The sequence below is a fragment of the Myiozetetes cayanensis genome, unplaced genomic scaffold (genome assembly GCF_022539395.1).
Source record: "Myiozetetes cayanensis isolate MyiCay16 unplaced genomic scaffold, myiCay2020 scf5-8, whole genome shotgun sequence".
NCBI classification, from domain to species: Eukaryota; Metazoa; Chordata; class Aves; order Passeriformes; family Tyrannidae; genus Myiozetetes; species Myiozetetes cayanensis.
In genome coordinates this window covers 113,433,116-113,457,707 of record NW_026087742.1, presented here as the reverse complement: position 1 = coordinate 113,457,707, position 24,592 = coordinate 113,433,116, and the positions used below count along the sequence as shown (strand labels likewise).

The window sequence follows — 24,592 nt, the reverse complement described above, 5'->3', positions numbered from 1 at the left end:
TTTTTTTGTTTGTTTGTTTGTTTTTTTTGAGGAGCTGATTTGACAAGCACCTCTTACGTTTATTCGAGCCTGGTATGGGACGACTCCGGCAGAGTTGTTGGCCGTGCAGCGATAAACGCCCCCGTCTCGGACCTGAGTGTTGGAGATGTTCAGGTAACTGACCACGTTGCCCTCAGAGGTGATGATCTGGCTGATCCGGTGGCTGCCGTCCTTCACAATGGGATCTTCGTCCAAGGTCCAGGTGATGGTGGGCAGGGGGGTCCCCTTCACGTTGCACATGAGGGACACCGGCTCTCCCGGGCTCACCACTTTCTCGCTGAAGGCAGAAATGATTTTGGGAGTTCCATCTGCCGAGGGAAAGAAAAGCAGGAAAACAGTGCTTAACGAGGTGCAAAGCTTGTTCCCTCTGTCCTGGAGCCTATCACATGAGCTAAGATCTTTCTTAGAAATGATGCAAACAATTGTGCTCCAGGATTTAATTACTGAGAGAGAGAAACAACTTTTAGTAGTAGAGGACTTAAATGACCCTTTGCTTATGGCAGGTTTCTTCTTCATCTCATGAGAAACCTGGTACTGACTCTGCTGTAGGAAAAACACTTTAATGGATGGGTCAGGCATCTATAAGTTCTATGAATATATCATAATTTAGATATCATAGGTTATATGAACTTCTGGGTTCCTGCAGAAAACTCTTAAAGCCATGTACAATTCCTCACAAAAGACATACGGCAAAACCTCAACACATTTGGGGATTTTTCTTCTCCTGGTAGATTTAGTTCCTTGGAGAGCTAAGGATGAATGCTGTTGCCATCAGCCAGGCATAACTTGCACAGGCTAATTCCACAGAGCTGTGCCAATGCAGTTTAGTCGTGACCCACAACACCCCATTTAGCAAAGAGTTAAATTAAGGTTTTCTGAACACACACTGCCAGCAACAGCAGCGATGCCAATTTCTTTCTGTGGTCATTTTGTGCTACAGATAAATATTTCCCTGAATGAGAGCATTCAAAAGCTTGATCTGGTAAACTGCCTCCCAATTTACTCAGCCCCTACCAGGCAAGTGAGTAAAGAAAATGGATGGACACAGAAACTTGGTAAGCAGAGAGCAGGATTAAACACCCACCTCTCCAGAGAGTTCAGTGGGGGAACATTTAGGAGTGCTGACATCCTGCTATTAGTTAGGAAGTTCTTTCTGGGGTCATTCAATGTATGTTTGTCTTCCTTTGAAAATATTCCTTCCCAAGCTGTGTGTAGATGGAATTTCAGTGTAGTTGGGAGCAGTAAGAACACAGGGAGCAGTTTAGTCTCAAGATGGGTTTTGAAGAGCCAAGTGCCATGTAAACTAACCGACTTTGGTGTTCTTACAGCATTAGTGACTGCATAAACAGGAGGAAAAGGTGCCTCATCACCTAGAGAGGGGCCAGAGACACTTGGAAACTCATCTTTTACAGGAAGCCCTTTCAGGAAAAATCTGGCACATGATTTCCTACAAAATAGAATTTAAAAACAGGGCTGCGAAATTCCCTTCTTTGCCACAGGGTAAAAAACATAAGCACTGGCACTCTCAGAATGCTGAAAGACCTCAGAATCCCTGGAAGAGCATTTGGTTTTATTTGATCTCATAATTTTTCCTCTGCCCCCTCTCTCTTTTATTTCTGTCCCACTGGTTGTGTGACAGAGGAGTCCTAATTAATTTATTTATTTTCATCCCTGACTCTCTTCCTTTCCTTTGCTGTGTATTAGGTACTGTCACCCCTCGGAAAGCAGAACAACAGCAACAACAAAAAAAGCTTTTTATCCTGAGAGAAAGCCGACACAGGACCAATAAACCTGTGAGTGTGCACACCATGTACTTCTGCCATCCCTCTTCCTCTTTTTTTTTTTTTTCCTCCCTTTTTTTAAATTCAAGTGACAGGCTTTTTTTTTGAGATGAAAGCAGACATTATTTTCCCAGTGAGACCTGAGTGTCTTTGAAATCTTTCCTGCTGTTGCTCTCTGATAACCTGCACTCTCTCGACACCATGATAGATTATCAATATGCTCTTTAGGCTTTCTTAGTCACGGGAGATGGTTGCCGAGGTAACTTAGTCCAGGCAGGTAATCTCTTCTTCTCCTATAAAGACTCTAAAAATAGTGTCCATGCCATGCCTGCACTACAGCCTCATTAGTGAGCAGCCTTTGTACAAATTGATGACTCTCCCCACTTGGTTATCACGTAAAACCTTGTGTCACTTACTTAAGATGATCCCCAAGCTTTCAGCCAATAAGGCCAAACAGAAAAGCTGTGTCCAGGAGAGGTTTGGATTTGAATAGAGACCTGCTTGGGAAGCTGTCAGGGTAAAACACCCTTCCAGAAGATTTATGGCAAGGAGATCTGGGTTTGTTCTCCTTAGGAAGACTTTCCTGCCAGGAAGAGGCATCTTTCCCAGAGACAGTTTCAGATGTTTTCTCTCCTGCATTCCAGAGAAACTCTCCCTGGTATGACAAAAAGTTAAGTCCTTGCAGACATGTTTGAAGGCCCCCACAGAGGGGACTGGCAGGAACCATTAAAGCCCTGAGAAGAACTGGAGGCACGTGTTTGAAATGCTGTTTTCGAAATGCTGTTGAGGTTCATATTCTTCAAGTCCAGCGCTCTTGACCTTGGAAACACGTTTTCCTACAACCTTTCCACTGCCTGGCACTTTGGGGGTACCTCTATCTTCCCTCATGGAGGGATCTTTGCTTTTCAAATCAGTGTTTCCATTCTACCACTTTTTGCCCAGAGTGGGGCACAGCAAACCCCACTGGGACTCTGCGAGCACCCTCTTGTTTTTAAGGTTCACTTTACAACGACGGCGCCAAAGACAACTTATACATTATTGTGGATACCAGGATTGCTGGTAGAGAAAAGCAGGTGGAGACTGACCTTCCAGAACCACCTGGACGTAGTCCTGGGCAGACATCTTGTCCTTGCGCACGAAGCACTGGTAGGCTCCCCCGTCGCTCTTGGCCATGCCGTCCATGATGAGGTTCTCCCGGTTGAGCCCGGTGATCCGGACGTTGTTCCCGGGGTTGATGATTTCCCCGTTCCGGTACCAGGACAGCTCCTGGTCCTCGGTCCCCGTCACGCTGCAGGACAGGGACACTTGGCTGCCGACGCTGCTTTTGACTTTCCGGGGGCTGATGGTGGCTTTCAGTGGCTCTGGAGGTTTAAGTCGAAATAAGGGGAAATAGAACACATCAAGTATAAACGTGCATTTTTGTTCAAGTAACAAATTGACTCTAATTTAAGGAGAACAATAAAAACCACAGCCACACCCTTCTAAGAAACCCACCCAAACAAACAAATAACAGATGACTGAGTTCACTCTAAGAAGGATTTTGGTCACCAACATCCATGACCAAAAAAAAAAAAACACAAATAGATCTATAGGGATAACCTGCTCAACACATGATATAATCCCATGCCCAAATAAACAGTAGGAGCAGATCCACAAGTAACACTGTTGGTGCTGAGGGCCTAGACATGGCACTACACATGTTTTTGGAGGGTAGGATGTTATTTCTCATCAATTCACTGTGGACCTTTGAACTGGTACAATAAGTGTATTCCTGAAGATCATGTTCTGTTTTAGTTTCCTGCAGAAGAAGCCCAGTTTATGTGTTCCAAAATGACTCCCTGATGTGAAGCAGTGCAGTGTAAGCCGATGATAAGGAGATCAGCTTTCAAGGGTGGAAGATGTTAACGTAGGTACACCCACGGATATCCATCAGATCTGTCCACATGGAAGTGTTTTAGTGTGTGGGCTCACAAGATTTTCTGTTTTGATGTGGGAGGACGGCAACATTTTCAAGTCAGCCTTAAGAAACAGTAGGACATACATAATGCAAGCTTTATATCACAAAAAAGAGGATGAAGTGTTGAAGAAAACATAAACACAAATGCAAGGAAAACAATCTTTATCCTGCCACCTAACTGTTATTACAGAACACAGATTTCATCTCATGCTTTGTAGATATTGGTTTGACTTCCTTATAAAGATAAGGGATTATTATCACCACTGAATATCTCCATGTTTCCAATAAAAATATCACAAAGGCTCAAAACTGTCAACAACCCATTAAACAGAACAGTCACACTTGAGGGCATCACCAACATCCCAGAGTTGTGGTGATGCCAGTGAACCACTTCCTCCTTTGCAGAGGAGGGTAAAACTCCTTTTCCCAGCTGTTGCTTTCTGTCAGCTTAACTCAGAAAGTATCTACTGGAAGTTTGGACTTTGCATCATCCCAGGACGACTGAATTCAACTCAATTTATAAATACACTGAGAAGCAAAGTTCCTCCATAATAATTTATGAATTGCTGATCTTTAACCTTGATTTTATTTTGCCCAAAAACATGATGTGTATTTATTATTTGTGAAGGTATTTTTATGGCCTGAGCTGCTCATAAACTTGCCCCATTTCAGTTCTCTAGTCACGCTGCAGAGGTGGAAATGCTAGCTCACAAAGCATTATTTCTATTCCAGGAAAGAATTTTTTGTTTTAACAATAGAAGAACGGCACTTTTCCAGCGAGGTGCTCCTCAAGTAATAATTATCTTTGCAGAATTTGTGAAACATTCAGGATATTCACACATGAATACTCAGCTCAGCGGAGGTATGAGTACTCAATATTGCTGAACAACGAGTCATGGCAGGGAGAGTTTGGCAGCTTTATTTATGAGAACATTCGCAATTTCTTTTTAAGCATCCAATTCAAGCTTCTAAATTACATATCCTCCATGTGATAAATTACATAGCTAGGCCAGAAATTGCATCTATTTGCTCTTCTGATCGCTCAATTGGCCAACTAACTCATCTCTGCAGAGATGACTTTCTCTTGTTTCACAGCTTTGAGAAATTTAATCACTGTTAAGATAAATTAACAAGGCAGAAGGTATAGTAAGATAAGGCAGCATTTTTTCCTGGTGAAAACACCCAAGTAAGAAGTGGCCTGAGGTCTTGGCTCAGCCCAGGACTTACCGTGGCAGGAAGGCCTACCCAGATATGACCTAAAATCCAATCAGAGGATGCAAACAATGCAAGCTCTCTGTGAGGAGTCACTGGTGGCACCATGGCAATAGTTTTGACATTGAATTGTGCTGAAGCCAGGCTGGTTCACCAAACTCCAAACACGCATCCTGATTTTTTGAAGTTGGGTGTGACAGATAGGCTGGTAGCCAGCCTGGAAATTTGTGACTCGCAGTCAGTCACTTTATACTATAAAAGTCCAGTCCCCTTTAATGCAGTCAGGTCCTTCTAACGTAACCCTTCTTGGGATGAGTGTGTGGAGATTCCTCCCTCGGGTGGGGACACGCTCCAAGGTTACTCCTCGAGGTTGAGAGAAAGAGATCTCCCCACGAGCACTGGTATGCGTAAGTCACATCAAACCTCTTGTTAATGATTATTTATTGCTAGCTTTAATACAACTGCTTCAACAACTGTTTCAAAATAGTGCACTCTCCTATCTCATACTATACTACTGGTAGTTTTAGCTTTAATATTGTGTAGTGAATAATTCTGATTAGGTGATCATTTGTAATAATAAATCATCTGTAATAACAAATAATTTTATTTGATCATTTGTATTAATAAATTTGTCTGATCGTTTGTAACAATAAATAATTTCATATGGACACTCTCATTCTGCCGATCACTAAAACCTGCGGGACAAAAGCGCTTCGATCCCACCTCCGTAATTCCTTAAATTTAAACTGTTGGCGTAAGGCTAAGGCTGGATTCAGCCACACCTAGACTCCTGCCTGAAGGAGTTTAGGAAGCAAGGGAGTCCTTCCTGCACCTCATGGCTCAACAGCAGGGCTCGTTCCATACATTTTTTCCAAACCTTGTGCTCCCCTTCCTACCCCACCCCACTCACGTTTGACGTAGAGCCTCCCGACCATCTCGGCGGTGCCATAGTTGTTCCACACCTCGCAGACGTAGCTCCCGGAGTCCGAGGGCCGCGTGTTCTCGATGAGCAGACCCGTCACCGTCTGCCTGAACCTGCTGTCAGGCTCCCAGGGGACGTTGTCCTTCAGCCAGCGGTACTTTGGTGCGGGGTGCCCTGATGCTTTGCAAGGCAGCTCCACTCGCTGTCCTGCCATGGCTTTGCGGTGGTCAAACCCATCTAGAATAGATGGAGCTGAATTCGCTGGATCTGGAAGGGAAAGAAGCATTTTTTTTTGTTTTTTGTTTTTTTTTTTCAGTGGGATCATTACAATAAATTCACTAAGAAATATGCACCAGAGGGTGGTTGAGTGCCGGAACAGGCTCACAGCCCCAAGCCTGACAGAGCTCAAGCATTTGGATGATGCTCTCAGGCACATGGTGTGACTCACGGTGTACAGGGCCAGGAGTTGGACTCGATGATCCTTGTGGGTCCCTTCCAACTCAGCACATTCTGGGATTCTGAGATTTTTTTTTTTCTCCTGCAGTTTTTGACTCACCAGCTTAGTGTTTTGAATACTCCTCTGACCCAGCCATCAGTGTGCAACAGCTCAGTAGTGGTGGCTGGGATCCAGCAGCACATGCTGCTAAAAGCAACTCAGGACTGCTTGGAAATCCTCTCACTGGATTTTTTCCAGGTGGCAAACATTCCGTTGGTCATCCTTTCAGTTCTCTATCAGAGCCAGAAATGTGTTGCCTTAACAATTATTGCTACTTCTCTTCTAGGCTGAAGTCAGCACACTGTCCTTTCTTCTCGGTGGTCTGAAGGCTTTGAATTTAAGGAGCAATTTATTCCCTTGTCAGGAGAGAAATGGGCAAAGGCACAGGAATTTCTGTCTGCAGTCTGACAGACAAGTCTTTTCTTCTTCTCTGGAACAAGAACTTAAGGTGACAAGAACAGCTTAATCCTGCATCTTTCTGTGCTTACCTTGCTGACAAAAGCAGCTCTCAGACAAACACACTTGTGAAGCACCTGCCATATATTTATATATCTCACAGATGTCTGGCAGGATTGCCTTCACCAGAGGTGTATGTACCCCACCAGAAATACTACTCTGTTTGGGATTTTGTATTTTTAAGTTTGAAAACTTTGAAAGACTGAGGTTGACACGATTTATAGTTTCTTGCAGCGGGCTGGAATCCCCCCCTGGAGCTACTGCAACATAAATACCGAACAGTAAATCAACAAATATTCATCAAAGTGTTTTCTCATCACACACACCCACTTTGTTAAGATTTCTGACTCAGAGAGAAACTTCACTTGCTGATCAGCTCCTATCCGACACACTGATCTCTTTTTGGGTGTATCTACATCACAGTTGCCTGGGTGTAGGCGTGACTGCAACCATTTTGACATTTTCAAGTGGTCTTTAACTTAACAAACTCAGGTACTGCTCACAGGGCAGCTGCAGCAGGTCCCTCTTAGGAGCTGGAGAGATTAAAGGAGCAGTTCATGCTTAATTCAAACTACTCCATCAATAGCACACCCAGTATCTGAGCTAGTTCGTTTAAAAGTAGCTTAGATATATCTCCATGAATATATCCCCATGATACATCTCCATGAACTGCAGCCACTCCTGGGAGGTGAGGGTAAATAGCTCAATGCACTATGGGAGTTACACTGTCAATCCAGAAACCAAAATTGCGATGTTAAGAAAATGGAATAAATAAATTTATTTTGCGAATATCTAGATAAAAAACCCTAAATGTCAAGTTCACTGAGAGGTGACAGCAGAGGTTTCTCTGCTCTCTAGGTGCCACTGAAGGCAGAACCACATCCAGTTGACATCAGCGTCCTGTCTGTCTCATTAGAAACGCGTCGGCCACTGGTTAAACAAATGATTTTGCACACATCAGTGGCCCCAAGGTCCACATTTGGCAACAGGATGTGCTGTATTTTTGAGCTTGCCATGCTGTCTGTGTCTGGCTTAGTGGCAGCACAATCTGCCAGGACTCTATTGGGGAGGCCAATGTCAATTTGACTAATTGATTACCCAGCTCCTTCCTCGCCTTCTGGGTCATCAGGCAGCTCTGCTTCCAGGGCAGAGATTCCTCTGTGCAGCCTGAGGAATTAACTGAGTCAAACTGTAAGCAGGGAAGAAATTACAGCTCTGGCTCTTAGGAAGGCGAAATCAATTTCTTCTGTTGAAAGTAATAATTAAATAATAAAAGAGTGGAACTGGCTTTTAAAGGCATTGTCTGTGCATTCCTGCTCACACAGAGCACCGGTCCCTGGGTCCTCTATCCCAGGTTCACTTTATGACACTCTGTCCCTTCTCAAACTGAGCCTTGGCAGCAGAAGCCCAGTCTGGATTCCCACCTGCAGAACAGCTAAATTTGGATTTGCCTACATACTTCAGAAGTCTTGACCCTGTTCTTATAGAGGAGGTATTTAAGATATATTCGGGGATACACAAAATGATTCCAGTGACCTGCTTTCTTGCACCTTGTACTTCTATATTTAGATGGGCAGTAAAAACATCTCTTTGGGTTGTCCCTGGAACAAGCTTATTTAGAGCTTACACTTGATAAATTCCAGTTAAGAAAAAAAAAAAAGCCACAAGTGAAATCCCAGGATTCATTCACAATCACCTGCAATGAGGCAAAAAGCAAAATAAGATAAGCCAGTTATGATACATGGTATTGACTTTTGAATTAGTATTTTACTATGCTTTAATAGTCAGCTGCAAAGGACTTCTAGCAAGGACAATGGTGAAAAACTAAGGCAAAATATTATTCAAAAATATTCTACTCTGGATCCTCTTTAAAGGACAGAGGAAGAAACTCATTATGCTTTCAAAAATCATAATGATTTTTTGGAGTGTGGAGGTTAAAAAGCACTAAAGAGCCTGGGAGCTGGGATTCATGGCAGGACAAAATTGTTATTGGAAAAGCACACTTAAAATGAGTATTAGAAGAATATCCTGTTGCATGTTAATAGCCTTGTTTTTAATTTCATTTAAAAAGTCCATGTGATTTCTAGATGTTCTTTCATTAAATTGGCTTTGGTCATAGCCACACTAATTATTCACATGGGTATTTGCTATTATCTGTACATTGCCTTTCTCACTCTTAAAATTGATAATGAAGCTTAACTTTTATTAAACATGTGCCCAAGAGACTATGATCAATACCCACCACAAACTCTTTTATCCCCCAAAAAGTGAGGAACACAAATGGATGTGAAAGGCAGGCAAAAATGTGGGTGCCATGCAAGTAGACCTTTCACAACTATGTTCATGGATTCTCTGATCTCAGTTCCTGAAGGAAATATAAATTCCAGTAAAGAAAAATGAAAACCTGTTAGAGAAATAATAAGAGGCAAACTCTGCCCATAATTGCTGCTCTTGTTCAGTAGATTAACAGGACTGGAAAATCAGAGCCCATTCTAGCTCTGATTGAGAATAATTAATCCCATTTAATTAAAAAAAAGCTAGCTATTGCACACAGGTCAAATTTGTTGTTTTGGTTTGGTCTGTGGAGGAGAATAGAAAAGGCAACTCCACACACAGGGCAGAACTTTTAGGGTGTTTGTCCTGAATTGCAAACAAGAGAGAGCTTTCATTTTCCCCTTCTGTTCAGTGAAATAACTGGAGTTTTTCCTGTGGTAACCAAGATACAACAAGCCTGATTTTATTTATGTTACCACTGGCTCAGCCTTAGCATGATTTCATTCGGAAGCAGACCTTATTATGGAGCCAGCCAGAAGGATAGAACCCTGCCTACCCTTATAAGACCAAAGCAGGCAGATTGTTGTGCAGGAAAACCACTTCTTCATCTGGCTGGGAAAAGCAGTTTTACCCACAGGAAAGGAAGAAACTCCTGGATCTGACTGGTAAGTGATTCTAACCTGAACAATCGCACCATTTTTTTTATCATTAGTATATTAAAGTACTGGACTTGTGTGTTAAGAGGACTCCAAAATGCTTCAACAATGCCCATTTTGGAGGAGGGCAGGAAGTATGTTATTAATGCAAAACCTTGTGCTCACCTCTGCCTCCCTTAGGGCTCCCAGCAGAGGGGTGGAAAGTTGAGACCTAATCATTAGAGTTTTATTCTGACAAAAAGACCAACAGAGGAGAGGGTCAAAAGGAGGATGACCCCAGTGACTGTCAGGTTGGGAAGGTCACTGTACCCTCTGATGGATCTTTAGGGAAACTCAGTAACAGGGAAAAGGAGAAAAAGCTCTGTGGGGCTTTCAGAGGGATGGTGGGCATGTTTTCTGTAAGGCAAGGTCACAGGGAGAAAGAAGAGCATGGGATACAGCCTTAGTGAGCTCTATGGACGTGGGAAAACAACTCTGGATTTGCCCAAGTGCAAACACAGGGAAATGTGGGAGAGGAAGGGGAGATGGAGAAGTGCTAATCCTACACACAGAGGTGTTTGAGAGCAACTTCCAGATGACCTGGGGTCATCTCTGGGATCTCATTTCGCTGGGAAAAAATGGGGAGATGCTGGGATTGGAGCAGCACTGTACTGACACCCTGAAATGTTCAGGGTGTGTGTGTGTGTGGGGAACTCAACAGTCCATCACACAAAAGCATCAGGAGGCGATTTACAATTACTAGGAGAAGTTAAAATACCCCAACCCCCTTCTCGTTTTCCCACGTGCTGCACAAAGGCACTGCCTTGGGACTCTCGGCCCTGGGCAGGCACCAGCTCACCCTCTTGCCTGTCTGCAGCAGCCTGGGTGGACTGGCACAGGCCATAAACTCCATCTGGCTGGAGATCTCTCCTGCAAAAGCAGGGGGAACACACTGTTTTCCCCAGGGTAGGAGTGGGATGGATGAAAAGGAAGGCTGAAATGCCCCTCAGCTAACCCGAGACTCCCGCAGTGGAAGTATCTACAGCTGAGCTAAATGAATGTCCTGACCTCCTGCTATGGTTAACCCAGGGAAATAGGAACTGTGAGGCAATTCATCTCATCCCAAAGTGGGCAGCTGAAGTAGATCAGGTCACCACCCCTGAAAGTCTTCCTTTTCCTTGATTCTTCTTAACAGGGAAGTCAAGGTGATTAGATGCTTTCCCTGAACAGGTCTACTTTTGATGGGATGAATCCCACCCACAGTCCTTTCATAAACTCCTCTAAACCTACTAAAAATCACCAAACTGTCCAGTGCACCCTACAGGCTCTCCGGATATATCTAACAGGAGGTGAAAAACAGAAAGAAAGGCTTTTAAAGTGGGGCATTTTATTTTGCAGCTGCAGAAGCTCACAGCTCACCACTTCTATTTGACAGAGAGTGCAGGGTTTTGGTGCATAAAAGGCCCAGGAACTTTCCCTGCCAGAGAGAGACACACACACACACAGTGCTTCATTTAGCAGGGCACAGAAAAGAATCACCTGATACAAAAAGTCTTGCACTGTTGCTTTGTCGTGTTTCTCCAGTGTATCTGTGCCTTGTGATACATCGGTAGTTGTACAGCCCGTCTTCATTCTGTACGTCTAAAATATACAAGGCTCCCGTGGATGTGATGAGAAATCTAGGTCCTGGAAGACACAAGAGTTGGCAGTGGTTAAAATATCTGCTGCACTGGAGGGTGGATGACACAGGCCAGAGGGTCATGGAGGTTTCTTTTGGCCAGTCTTGAAGCTGCCAATTATAAGTTTAATAAGTACTCCTTGTAAAGGTATTAATTAATGTTTATCATTTGCACTTCATGTGCAGAAAGGTAGGAATCTGTAAGGAAAAGGTGAGGAATGAAAGAAAGAAATGTGTCCCAGTCTATACAACAGTTGAAAAACAATATAAGAGGCATCTGAAGTAAAATACAGTGTAAAGAACCAATGGATTTAATTCAGTTTAATTCAATATTGCAGAATGAGGTGATGGCAATTCAGCAGCAGAGCTGGAGGTGTTAGAAAGACAGTGAGGTTGTGCACTCCTGGGATACCTGCAAGGTGAACAGCAGCAGTGTGAGGAGCATTCCCACCCCACCCTGCCCATGTTCCTGGGGGTTAATGTATTCCAGGCCTCAGCAGGATGGGCTGAGCTCCCTCTGCACCTCAGGAATTCTATGGCTGAGCCACTGGTAGAAGATGAGTTAATACATAATAATATAATAATATTGCAGTCTGTGATCAGAGAAACAGGCAGACAAACTGCATCTAAAAGAAGGACTTAAATAATCAGCTCAGGATGTGTTATTTAAAATTCAAATATTATTTCTTTTTTTTAGTTCTACACAGAAAAGTTTGTTTGAGGGAGAAAAATTAAGGCCAGCAAAGTGGCTGCCCCCTAAAACTGAACAAGATTGAAGTGTTTCATGGTCAGCATTTCTCCCTGCACTCACTCAAACTGAAAGTAACATAGTTTAGGTTTTCTTCAAATACAATTTTTTTATTATGAACTCTAGAATATGTGGGAAATGCCGTAGTACCTATGGTCACATGTGCAGTTTTGATCATGGGACACCTGCAGAAGTGCCTCTGTTCTGTTGTAAATGCCCACTCTAAAAGCAGGGACACAAACAATCCTAAAATCTACATGGCTCATGTTTACTCTGAAGCTTTCCCCATCATTCAGTAAATAGAAGTAATGTGTCTGGAATGCATTGAAAACCTGAACCTCACCTGGTTAATCTTTCTACTTTAAAAATACAGTAGTCTAAGCTCTGTGTGCTTTTCTAAAACTCTTACATTGGAGAAAATATTAATACATTTTCTTTTTTTTTAACATCTTCTATTTTTTTTCTAGCAGCTGGTAGCTCTCACAGTATAAATACTGGTACCTATGTATTATAAAATACACCTGGTTCCAAAATTAGGGGAGAGAGTACACAAAGATGAAACCCATTATGAACTAATATTCAGTAATATCCAGTAAGAAATAGTTCCTTTTCTTCAGAGCTCTATTTGAGCAATGACTTTTTAATAATTAAGTGTAGTCAGGATGCTTGCTCACAAATGCATCAGTGGGAAAGCAATCCAACAGAGAGAAGACAGAAAGGAAATGGTATCATTACAGAGGGCAATCTCCTTTAAACTATAATATAAAAGAAATGGGAAATAAAATTAACAACCTTTTAATGTCACGGGACAGGACTGACCCCTAGAGCAGAAAACACTGAATAAAGAAATATCAGCCCACCCCTCCCATCCTTGCATGCATATTGAATTAATAAGTAACCACACCAGGGTTAAATAACTGGTGAGCTTGTTTAGCCTGGAGGAAAAGGAGGCTCAGGGGAGACCTTATTCCTCTCTGCAACTCCCTGACAGGAGGGGGGAGCCAGCTGGGAGTTATCTGGCTCTTCACCCAGGGAACAAGGGACAGGAGGAGAGAAAAAGACCTCCAGCTGGGCCAGGGGAGGTTCAGGTTGGCCATCAGGAGGAATTTCTTGCTAGAAAGGGTGGTCAGGCATTGGCAGGGGCTGCCCAGGGAGGTTTGGAGTGCCCAGCCCTGGAGGTGTCCAAGGCAGGCCTGGCCGTGGCACTCAGAGCTCTGGACAAGGTGGGCGTCGGGCACGGGGTGGACTTGATGGTCTGGGAGGCTTTTTCTTGTACAGAAGCCCTATTGAATTCACAGGCCTGTGAAAGTTTAATTGCTTGCACGCAGAAGGCTTATGAACAAATGCTCTGCAGAGTGTAGCAGGAAAAGCACCTTAATAAGTCACATCTGATTTTCACAGCCAGGTGTCTGAAACACGGCACTGAAAAGCTTACATGAAAAAAACATAAACAAAGCTATCTTACATCTTATATTTTAATAGTTAGTTGCAATGTTTGGATGAAATGATAAAGGTAGTTAGTAGTGATAAGTTAAACCAATAAAATATAGTGTAACTCCTAGATATAATGTAGTATCCTATTCAAAGTGTTTCTTTACCTTTCACAAGTATATTCAATCACTCAGAACACCGAGTGTTTACGCTGCTCATAAACACTTGTGCCACCCTCTCTTCTCATCACAGGGTGATACTCAGCGTCTGTACCTTCTAACAGGGTTTGCCTTTACCCCTAACTTTAAGTTAGAGGGATATTTAGGATTTTGGCGTGAAAACCACGAGCTGTTTGACACAAAGCTGTTTCTGCACTCCTGAAATATTCATAAAGCAAACCCACCTTTGCCAAGGAATATGTTACCAGAACTACAGGTAATTGAAGCGCAGTTGTCTCCCTCCTGCTCCGTGGGCAGCATAAAATGACAGCTTCGGGAGATGGGAATCACATTTAAGGGCTTTACTTGGGGGATGCAGCAAAGGCAGTCTCTTCTCGCCGCTGTTTCCAGCTGTGTGAGCATTAACCAGCTCTGCATTTCAGACAGCACAGACGTGAGCTTGCCCACAGCAACGCCACTCTGCTGCCAGGGCTGCCAGGCTGCTGTGTGTACCATGCAGACATGTCCTCTGCAGCCCAATCCACACTTAAATCTGATTTTTCCAGCTGGGATGTAAACCCCCCTAACCAAACTGTGCCGGGGTGGATGCCGGCAGAGAGGGTGCTCTCACATCACAGGACCAGGAACACATAAAAAGGTGCTAATGGGGTGGTTGTGACTGTTTTGGTCCCTCCAGTAAATCTGCACATGCTGTGCATTTGTGTCAAGTGAGTGGAACCCAAACAGCTGAGAGGCAGAAATGTGCTCCCTGTACAAAGGCTTCCTGGAGCTTTCTTTTCCTGGGGTCCATTTTCACCTTTGCTAAATATACATAATTCCATTTCTGCAAAGAGCCACACTGTTGGAGACTCCTAGTACACACGAGTTTGAGATCACACAAATGTGGCCAAAGCTTAAAAATAAATTCCTTTCTCTGTGCCTTTCTAAAGCTCTCCCTGTTTTGAGATCCTCTGCACGGTTTTGAGAGGTGGTCTATACAGGCCATCATTAATGATTAAATCTGTTTCTCTTCTCAGGACAAGAATGAAATAACTGTCACAAATTAAGTCAGAAGATCAAATTCAGAGCTCCCCTTAAAACTGCTGAAAGCTCACTTTTGTCTGTATTTTTGCCTTGTACCTGTGATTGCTGCTAATATCTGCTCTGGAGTCACATCTGGGGTGTGGATTGTGGATGTGGATGAGGATGTGGAGTGGCTACTGTCAGGCTGATGAACATATGTAGATTTGTGGGCTATTTCCAGATCCCATTGTACTGATTTTTATGTTTATATTTGCAAGGGAAGCCTTCCCTCTCAGCCCTGGCAGCGAGTTTCCTCAGATGCAGTGCTACATCTGGGTCTGTGAGAGTGGGCACTCTTATTAAAAGCCTGCCACTTAATAAAAGAGGTTTTTGAAAGCTGTGCAGAGCCAAGAAATTGTTCTGTATTATCTTGCTGTATTTTCTAGAGAAGTTATGAACATACTCGAGCTATCTAACGCTGCTTAGATCATCTTCCTCCTGGAAATTACTCAGGCAATAGTATAATAAAACCTTCACTTAAAGCATTATCTAGAGATTTTTTGCCTCACCCTCTTTAAAGATAACTAAAAGTAAATAGTTATTGTCACATATCAGATGTTATCCCACATTTCTCCCCACCAGACATTGTGGATAATTGCAGGGCTAAAGCTTTGCCTTTCCCTCTCTTCTCCTTAATATATTTTGCATACTTATGTAATGCTTTAATAACCAACCCCTCCTTCTGCTGAGACAGAAAAGATGACAGGGAAATAAAAGGGGAAATGCCTGTAATTTCTGTCAGCTCCTAAACGGGGAGCATTTTCATTAAAGCAGACAGGCTGTCAGCTGTGACAAAGCCCAAGTGTTGAGTGTTCTGCCTTCTGTACTTCAAAAAGTGTTTAGAAATGCAGCCTCTCATTGCCCTGTTGATCCAAGTGAGTGCTTTTTCTTCTTTAATTTAATCGCTCTTGCTTTGCTGTAACAACGTCTGATTTTTTTTTTTGACTCATCTACTTAATATGCCGAATAAAGATTTTTATTTTTTTATTTTTTTAATGAAACATCCTTTCAGATAAACTGAAGCTTTTTGTTTGTTTGGCTGCTAGCAGGCTTCAAGAGAGGAAGACAGAGAAGCCTCCTTCACACCAATTAAAAAGAACACTGTCAAAATATAGCTCATAATTCCCATTTATTATTCCTCCTCGGTAGTGTTTGTATTAATGCCTTGAAAACTTGATTATAATAATTTCAGCATCTGATTTTCAGAGAGATTGAAATCTTTTTTTGGCTTTCAGTGCTTGGGGTCTTTGAAAACGTGGTCCAATACCTGGAATATTTGTCTCATTCAAGGAGTTCAAAGGCTGCCATGCACTCTCAGTACCTTTTGCCCTGGTGGTGCAGGCAAGCATAGTAACATATTACTATTTAAAATAACATTAAATTTAGTTATAAATAATATTTAGATATTTAGACCCAAGTCCAGGCTGGACTGGGCATTGAACAACCTGGTCTGATGGAAGATGTCCCTGCCCTGGTGGGGTTTTGGAAGTAGATGGTCTTTAAAGTCCCTTCCAACCCAGACCATTCTGTGATTCTATGAACATTTAAATGTCTTACAGAGAAGCTCAGTGAGATCCATGGAAAGATGTACACAAGTTAGTGAAAAAACCAGGGAATGGAACCCATAACTCTTTTTTCAGCATCCCATCTGTCACTGGCACATAACTGCCTCACTGTAAGACTGGAAACAAATTATACAGCAACCACAGACTGGAAAGGCCATTAGAGTCATTTATTCTGACCTTTCATGCTCTCCCCATTAGCTCCTGCACCAAGTCCATATCTGGAAGTTACACTATAGGTTTTTTAAAAAGACATTAGTCATGATTAAAGATTTCTTGTAAGTGGAGAGCGTGTGATACCCCTGGGTAAATTATTCCAGTGGTTAATTATCCTCACTTTTGAAAGTTAGTGCATTGTTTGGGTCCATCTGCCTTTGCCCCAGTTATTGGCTCTTACTGTGCCTTCATTAAAGATTTCCTCTGCAGTCAGAAATCTTCTGCCCATTTAAGTACTTACAGAACATGAGGAAATTACCTCTTACACCATCCTTCTCCTTAATTAGTTATACAGATTGAACTTCCTAAATCATTTCCTGTGAATTATTCATATCTTGAAATATTCCTGTAGTTTTTTTTTTGCTCAACACCTTAACAACTTTTTGAAGTTCCTTTTCAAGTTTGAATCATGGCCATAAGTTCAGTAAATGTTGAAGTGAATGTGAAATGTCACCACTCTCCTCTATACAAATTTTTCTTCAACTTACCCACTCAGGAAACAAGTTCTAACTATCAGTTCTAACTTGTTTTAGTTATTCACTGAATTGTGATCTCCTTTTCAAAGTCACAGACTCAGAGAATAGATTTCCTCCATTCTGTGTCATATTCACATCAGCTGTATGGAAAACTCCATGTTCCAATCTTTAACACAGGATCCCATCTCCCCACCCAGCTCACCAGCCTGTGTCACCGTTTGCCAATGTTTTAACAGTTTGCACCTTTTAATCAAAACCTTTCCTCAACAAAATCTCATTCACTAATTGGAACTTAAAATTCATGTCTTCATCTCATGTATTAACAGACCACTTGACTTGAAGATGCACAGTAAGACCCTGAAGAGATGGGTCTTACTCTCCTGAAGAAAACAGGGAAGAGCTGGAGGAAACTGGATCATGTTTAGTCTTGACCAACCTCAACTCAGGGTCCCAAAGGCCATGACATTTTTTGAAACACACCCTTCCTTTAACTATCTGCTGACTAGTGCCCTAAACAACCTATGGCTTCATCAAAGTTAAGCTGCATTAGCAAGTCATTCCTCTCCGTGAGAAGAGGTCATGTTAACAATTATCAAATTGCTCTTATATAAGGTTTTTAATGCTTTCCATTAGACTGCATAATATGAGAGATTAAAATAAAATTTTACAGGTCTGACTAATAAGTTGAAATACTTCTGTTTAGGTTTCCTATGTGAAATTGTTCTCATGTATAATTCATGAGAAAATGTGAACACTTTCCTGTCGAATTAGTGCATAATATTCGTGTATGAAAACGAGAATATTTTAAAACCTCAATGTTAATTATTCTTTAATCAGGCCCTTTTCCCCCAGCATGCTGGTAGTCTTTAAATAGGGGGTAATGTTCTCCTCAAGATGGTTTTAAAAAATCATATTTGATTTTTACTTTGTTGGAAACACATCTAAAGGCATTATGCTATTGCAGCCTAAATTGGGTTGATCGAAATTAAGAGAACAGATGGCTGATCTAACCGTGTGCCAAATGGTAATACAGAACAAATAAACTCTTATCAGCAGCACTTGTCACCTCCACTGGATAGAACAGCTTCTGCTCAGCAAGTTTCTAGTGTGACCTGTGCAGAAAAGGGGAGAGACCTCCCCAGAGAGCCAAAGCAGAGTAACCCAAACCTCAGTTTTAGGGCACTGCTACAACATCACTCTCAGGGCAAAACAATCTGCTGCTCCAGGCACGGAGAACCTGCTGCAAAAACTCTACCCTGAAGTCACAGTCCTGTGAATGCTTCTGTTACACAGCCCAGAGATTAGAGGAGGAAGGACAGGCACGTAGGGAAGGAGGGAGGAAAGGGTTTCACTTTTCTAAGCATCGCTCCGTGTACCCAACCTGCGTGAGACGCGGGGGGTGCTGCTCACGGGAGGTGCTGCAGAGGGACAAAACATGACCATGCTCCTCCAAGCAGCTCAACTTCCCCCTCGTGGGGTGCAGCCAAGCTCACAGGCCCTGCCAGCACTCCTTACAGGGGATAACACTGATGTTCACCCTACAAAAACCACACCTTTGGAGCATGTTGCCCACTGCCCCTCTCCCTCTTTCTGGGAAACAACCTGCAGCTGACGTCCAGGAGGAAAGCCACAGCACTGCCCTACAGCCCAAGGGTAATGAACGTTCTTAATTACAAGCAAATTATCCCTCCCTGGGGTTACCACCTCCACCCCTCAGACAAACCTGCTGAAGAAGCAAACACTAAATATTCATTACATGGCCTGGTCTTTGTCTCTCCTGGGTCTGGGCTCAGATAACTCGAGCACCATCAAGGTATGATGTTACTCAGGAGGACCAGGGTCTTAAATCTTCCCGTTTTTTCCTGACACAGGGAAAGGAAAAAAAAGCATAAAAGCTGTAGGAAGTGGTTGTCCAAGGCAAAGAAGGCTGCTACCATGTCTGATCTGTTATTTCAGGCTCCTCAAAGCTCCCAGAGATGTACCTCTGTCATGAGACTGAGCTTGCAGGCCTGAAGTTTTCCTCAGTTCCAAAGCCACTGTTTTTCCCTTTTCCTTTTGTTTCTTTTTTTTTTGTTTGTTTGTTTGTTGGTTGGTTGTTTTTTTTTTTCCCCAGAATTAAACTCAAAGTAGAAAAGACCGAAGAGGAAAACAGTTAACAACAAAATTGCTGTTATTTTGGCACCTTTATCTCTAAGGAATATTAGGGAACAGCAGTGCATCTTTCCAGAGAAAATGGATTTAAAGAAATTTAGGTGCTGTGGGGTTTACTTCTCCATTCCCAAATGGCTTCCTGTCTTATAACTAGAGATTTTCGCCCCAGCCATAGTTTCCAGATTTCCACTGATGTTTTGCATGAATTATTGCAACAAACCTGCCTATTGCTTGTCTATAGAAATATTAAGGTGAATAAAAATTGGAGGGAGGGAGGGAGGAAGGCAGAAAGACAGGAAGGGAGGGAGGGAGAGAGAGAGGGAGGAAAAGGAAAAAAGTTAAAAGGAAAAAACAGCAAAAACAAAGCAAAAATAATAATAATTTTAAAAAAAGAGAGAAAGACAAAATGAGGAGGGAGGGAAATGGGGCTGCAGTTTTGGCTGTATAAATTGAACTGAGAGAGATTATCTGCTGAGTCACTAACAGCTTTACGACAGGAACAAGAGGTTTGGCACTCTCCTGGTTTCTCATGGAGACAGAAAAGGCCTGAACACACTGCTCCACAATCCAGCAGGTCCTGAACTCTGGCAGTAACTGCATTCATGGTTTTAGCTGCTTTAAATTCAATTGTAATGTGGGTTTATTTATGTTTCTGTAACCTCAGAATACAGAAAGTCATACGAGCTTTTTGCTCCTACACGTGCAGTGTAGTATTCAGAAAATGTATCATTTGGGTACCAGGATCATGGCCATCCTGAAAATGAGATTGTCAGGCAAATTACACAAATCAGAACACATTTTATTGCCCCCTCCATGTTTCTGAGACTGCAAAAATGTATTTCATGCCAAGTGCCCACACCAATTCCACTTAGGTATGCTGAGTTCAAGTTTTATAAAGGAGGAATAAATATTGGGGGGTTTATTTTTTAAATAAAGCATAACTAGATGCAGGAGATGCATTTTTGTGTACACAGATTAGGTTATGTCAATTGTCACCATTTTATGATTGGATAGTATAAACCTGACCTATCACATAATGTTTATATTTAATTGTTCCCTCTCTTAATCTTTCATGAATTTGTTAGGCATGAGCAGCTACAGTTCCCTACCTGCTGTTGTTAACTGTCAGTCCTCCAGGATATTAAATAAAACTGCCATAATCTTTAATACCACAGTTTTAGATGATTTGAGTCCTTGCATACATTGCTGCAGAAGCTGCTTTCCTTATTTCAGCTGGCAAGCAAGCAGATAATATTAAATCACCAGCTAGTTTTAGGGGCTCTGATTAAAGAGGATTCAGCTTTGCCCATGATATATGGAGCTGTCTGGAGGATTAAAATCTTTTCCCTCAAGCTTTTGCTGGTGCATCCCATGTAAATAAATAGCCTGGAGCTGACTGGTGGCTTAGCACAAATAAACTTATGCTCTGCTCTTTATATAACCAAGGAACAGAACCCATCCCTCCTTCCATCTGCATGGAAATTTAAACATAAGCTTGTCAGGTAAAAGAAAATCCTCCATCTCCTCTGGCCTGAACAGCAGTTGGTTTATGTCACCATCATCAAACGTGCACCTTTATAGTTTATAGAAGTCATTGTATGCACAGAATATAAACTGTTATAGACAGGATGATCAGAATAAATCACAGCCTGGCACACACAGAATTACAAGTGCCACCAGCGGCAGAATTATTTTGACTAACTGCAAATAATCAATATTACTCTACATTAATTAGAGCAGCTCTGTGGCCCCACATGTTTAACCACATTTATTCTGCAGGTGACTGGGAAGGTAATGAAGCATCTCAACCTGAAGGAACAGTTTTAGGAGGAATTTATAACTGTATCCACTGCCTTTCAGGAAAAGATCTATTCAGAGCTTCACAAGACATCTGAGCCTTCAGAATTTTTATTTAAGGCATGTGCAGTAGCAGAGACAAAGCTTCATATGGTACATTCTACTGTAGTATTTTTATCTAATTACTTATTTTGAGAGTGTAAAATCAGGGAAAGCTAAACAGGTTAATTTGGGTTTAGGGTAATGACGTGGGAAGGAGTAAGTATCTTCCTTGCTCAATTTGTAAAATCAAACCTATATTGTTTGCACAAAAAAATATTCAAAATATTCACTGTGGGAGGAAGGAGCTCCACTAGAAATCTGAGACAAAATAAATAGTTCCCACTGGAGACTCTTGGCCAGTCCTCTGGGGAAAGAGTTCAGTGGATAATTTTTAAAATTAATAAAAAAGCAACTAATGATGATCATTTCTATCTTTTTGAAGTGGTGTTAAGTCTACGGAGTCGCTTTTCAACAGCTCTTTAAAAACTAAACTATTTTTTACAATTTCCTCTAACCATACCTACTTTTCCTCTACTTTGCCCTCTCTCACACACACCAATTTCCACTCTAACATAACTTTTTGTGGGTTACAAAGTTTTACAATTCTTACAACTCCTCAATAATCAGAAACACTTTGACCAAGAGTTACAGTCTCGTGAGTAGACGAGTAGTTATCATGCAGTTTATTTTCTGTTTGCTGACATCTTTGTTAAAGTCAACTTCTTAACAATTAAAAGGATTCAGTAAATATAACTTTTCATCATGGACCAAATTCACACTGTGATTTATGCTGGGCATCAATTCAAGATTGTGGGGTATTTCAATCCAACTTCATTTCAAAGATCTATGTGACATAAAACTAAGAGGGACGTGTAGGTCGAGAACACCTCATAAAGATTACTGTGATTCTGTGCTGTTACTTCCCTTAGACTGGAAGCACATTATAAACACATCAACATCAACAAGCATAATTCCTTTAGATGAAATAGAAGTATTTTAGGGATTTTTTATTGCCTTCTCTGAACTGCCCAGAGAATCATCACTTGGAAGCCTCTCCAGATCTCAGGAACATTATGCAAATATGCCCAAATACATCTCTCAGATAATTGTCATCACTGGCCTGTTTTTATTCGATTGGGAAATTGAGGAACACTAAAGCTAATTGATTTGCCTAAACTTCACTTGCATGTTTGTGGCAAATCTGGGAATCCTGTATCCCAGTTCTGGGCTTTGAGCACAAAAACATCCTTTCCTACTCCTCATTTTATGTGCTGTGCCTCAAGACCTGCCTGATAGGATTCAACCCTTTCTGCAGGTGTACAACAAGGACACAGTTTGAACATGGAAAGCTCCATGTATGGGTATGTAAATGTTACTCCTGTTCTTGTCTTTCCGTGAGTGTTCACCAGAGCTCTGTACCTGTTTTGTTTGCACCAGTGCTCATTTTGTGTGAAGACCTCAAAATGAATTATTTTGAAAATACAGCCTTTGGCCAGACTAATGTTCCAGCCAAGCTGTGTTAACCATTCCTCTGCTGTCCCTGAGCTTTTCCTGTGTTACAGATACATTTAGCTCTACAAATGATAAAAAGCACCTCTTTTGTTAGCCCTCACAGCTTTGTTTTACAGTTACATTGCAGCATTTGTTAAGCAACCAGAGTGATTATATTGGTTTTTTTCCTTGTATCCTTTAAATGATGAATGTTAAGGAAATAGAGGACTTTCAGAAAAAAAAAATTACTGCAAACCCATATTCTAAATATTGGACTTTAGGATGAAAGTCACACAAAGCATTTTTCCCCACTTCTGAAACTTATTTTTCAGGACAAACAGCATCAGTTTAAAAACAAAACACAACACAACAAAACAAACAAACAAAAACCCCCAAACCAACCAAACAAAATAAATATGTCAAACAGACACAGACATTGCCTGGACTCTGAGTAGTTTCCCTGAGCAGTCATCCTCTCTTTCCTCATCTCCACAGGCCATTGAAGAACATGTTGAGTCACAGGGTGACCGTCCTTGTCAGCATCACATGGCGTGGGCACACTGGCCATGCCAATAACATTTATACAGCAAGATCTATAGAATTGACTTCTCCTGCATTCCCAGACAGTTCAAGGAGCACGAAGTTGCCTAAGCAGGATTGACCTGACAGAAGAGGCTGCACAGGGCCAGCACATTCAGCCCACCCAAGATGTGCGGAATGTAAAGTGTGTCCTTTGCGCCCATGGTCGGTGCAGGTCACCTGTCTGAGGGTGCACAGTGTAAGTCAGACCCATCCACAGCCTCCTGCACAACTGCAGGTGTAGAACAACAGCGACTGATCCAGAACCTGAAGGGGTTACAAGGAAGCTGGAGAGGGACTGTTCATCAGGAACAGCAGTGACAGGACAAGGAGTAATGAGTTCAGACTGAAAGAAGGGAAACCTAGGTCAGATCTTACAAAGAAATTCCTTACTGTGAGGGTGGTGAGGTCCTGGCACAGGTTGCCCAGAGAATCTGTGGCTGCCCCTGGATCCCTGGAAGTGTCCAAGGCCAAGTTGGACGGGGCTTGGAGCAACCTGGTCTAATGGAAGGTGTCCCTGCCCATGGCAGGGGGTGGGACTGGGTGATCTTTAAGGTCCCTTCCAACCCAAACCATGATTTTCTATGATTCTATGATTACCACATAGGGATAAAATACACCTTTAAAGTAGAGGAGGATTATGAGATCTGTATATATATATATATGTGTGTCTCTTATTTAAGCCATCAGACTGTGGCCTTCAAAAGGGATTTAAAATCATGTACCAGTGGTCTGTTTTTCTTACTTGTGCATGTCAGCTGCCTGAAAAGAGATGTGACTCTCTGCATACAGTGCTTTAAATGCATAAGGTCTATAAGTACTCTTTTTTTTTTTTTTTTTTGGGCAAATTAATCTAAAGTAAGGATATTCACCCAATTTGCTTCGATGCACTTCTTTCTCCTGAGAACACACAGTGCAGTTTTGACATTTTATGTGAGCATTCAAAAAAGGCTGGTTGGTGTCACTTTATATAAGGACATTTAAAAACAATTATTCCTGTTTTTTCAAAACCAGGCAGCAAAAAAGTAATGAAGAAAAAGCTCTGAACTAAAACTATTTTTCTTCTCTTTTCCTGAGTGACTCAACTTTAATCTGGGTATACTCTTTTATGCAGCCAATGGCTTAGGCGTGTGAACAGCCATAAATGAATCTTATAAGAAGAAAATTAACGTAGCAAAATCTGACAGCTGTATGGCATTTATTCTAAGCAAATTCTGCACTGGTTCAATCTCTTGAGCAACTGTTATTTGGGTCAACATTATTGCTTTCATAGTTCACAGTCTTTATCTCCTGGGAGAAAGCCAATTTTTCCTCATTCCAATCCTCTTAGGCAGAGCCCCAGGAGTTTGTATCGCTGACCTGAGGATTTGAATTCTACACCACGACCACGGTTGAGGCACAGTATCTC

The 24,592-nt window shown here is 42.0% G+C and overlaps 1 protein-coding gene across 1 annotated transcript in view; it reads right to left on the bottom strand.

The window, feature by feature from the left end:
• DSCAM (DS cell adhesion molecule) overlaps positions 1–24,592 on the bottom strand; it is a 442,603-nt gene that overhangs the window by 164,221 nt on the left and 253,790 nt on the right. The window contains 4 exon segments of the mRNA XM_050332764.1: positions 51–347; positions 2,906–3,181; positions 5,900–6,178; positions 11,312–11,458. Coding sequence (XP_050188721.1) covers positions 51–347; positions 2,906–3,181; positions 5,900–6,178; positions 11,312–11,458 — 999 coding nt within the window.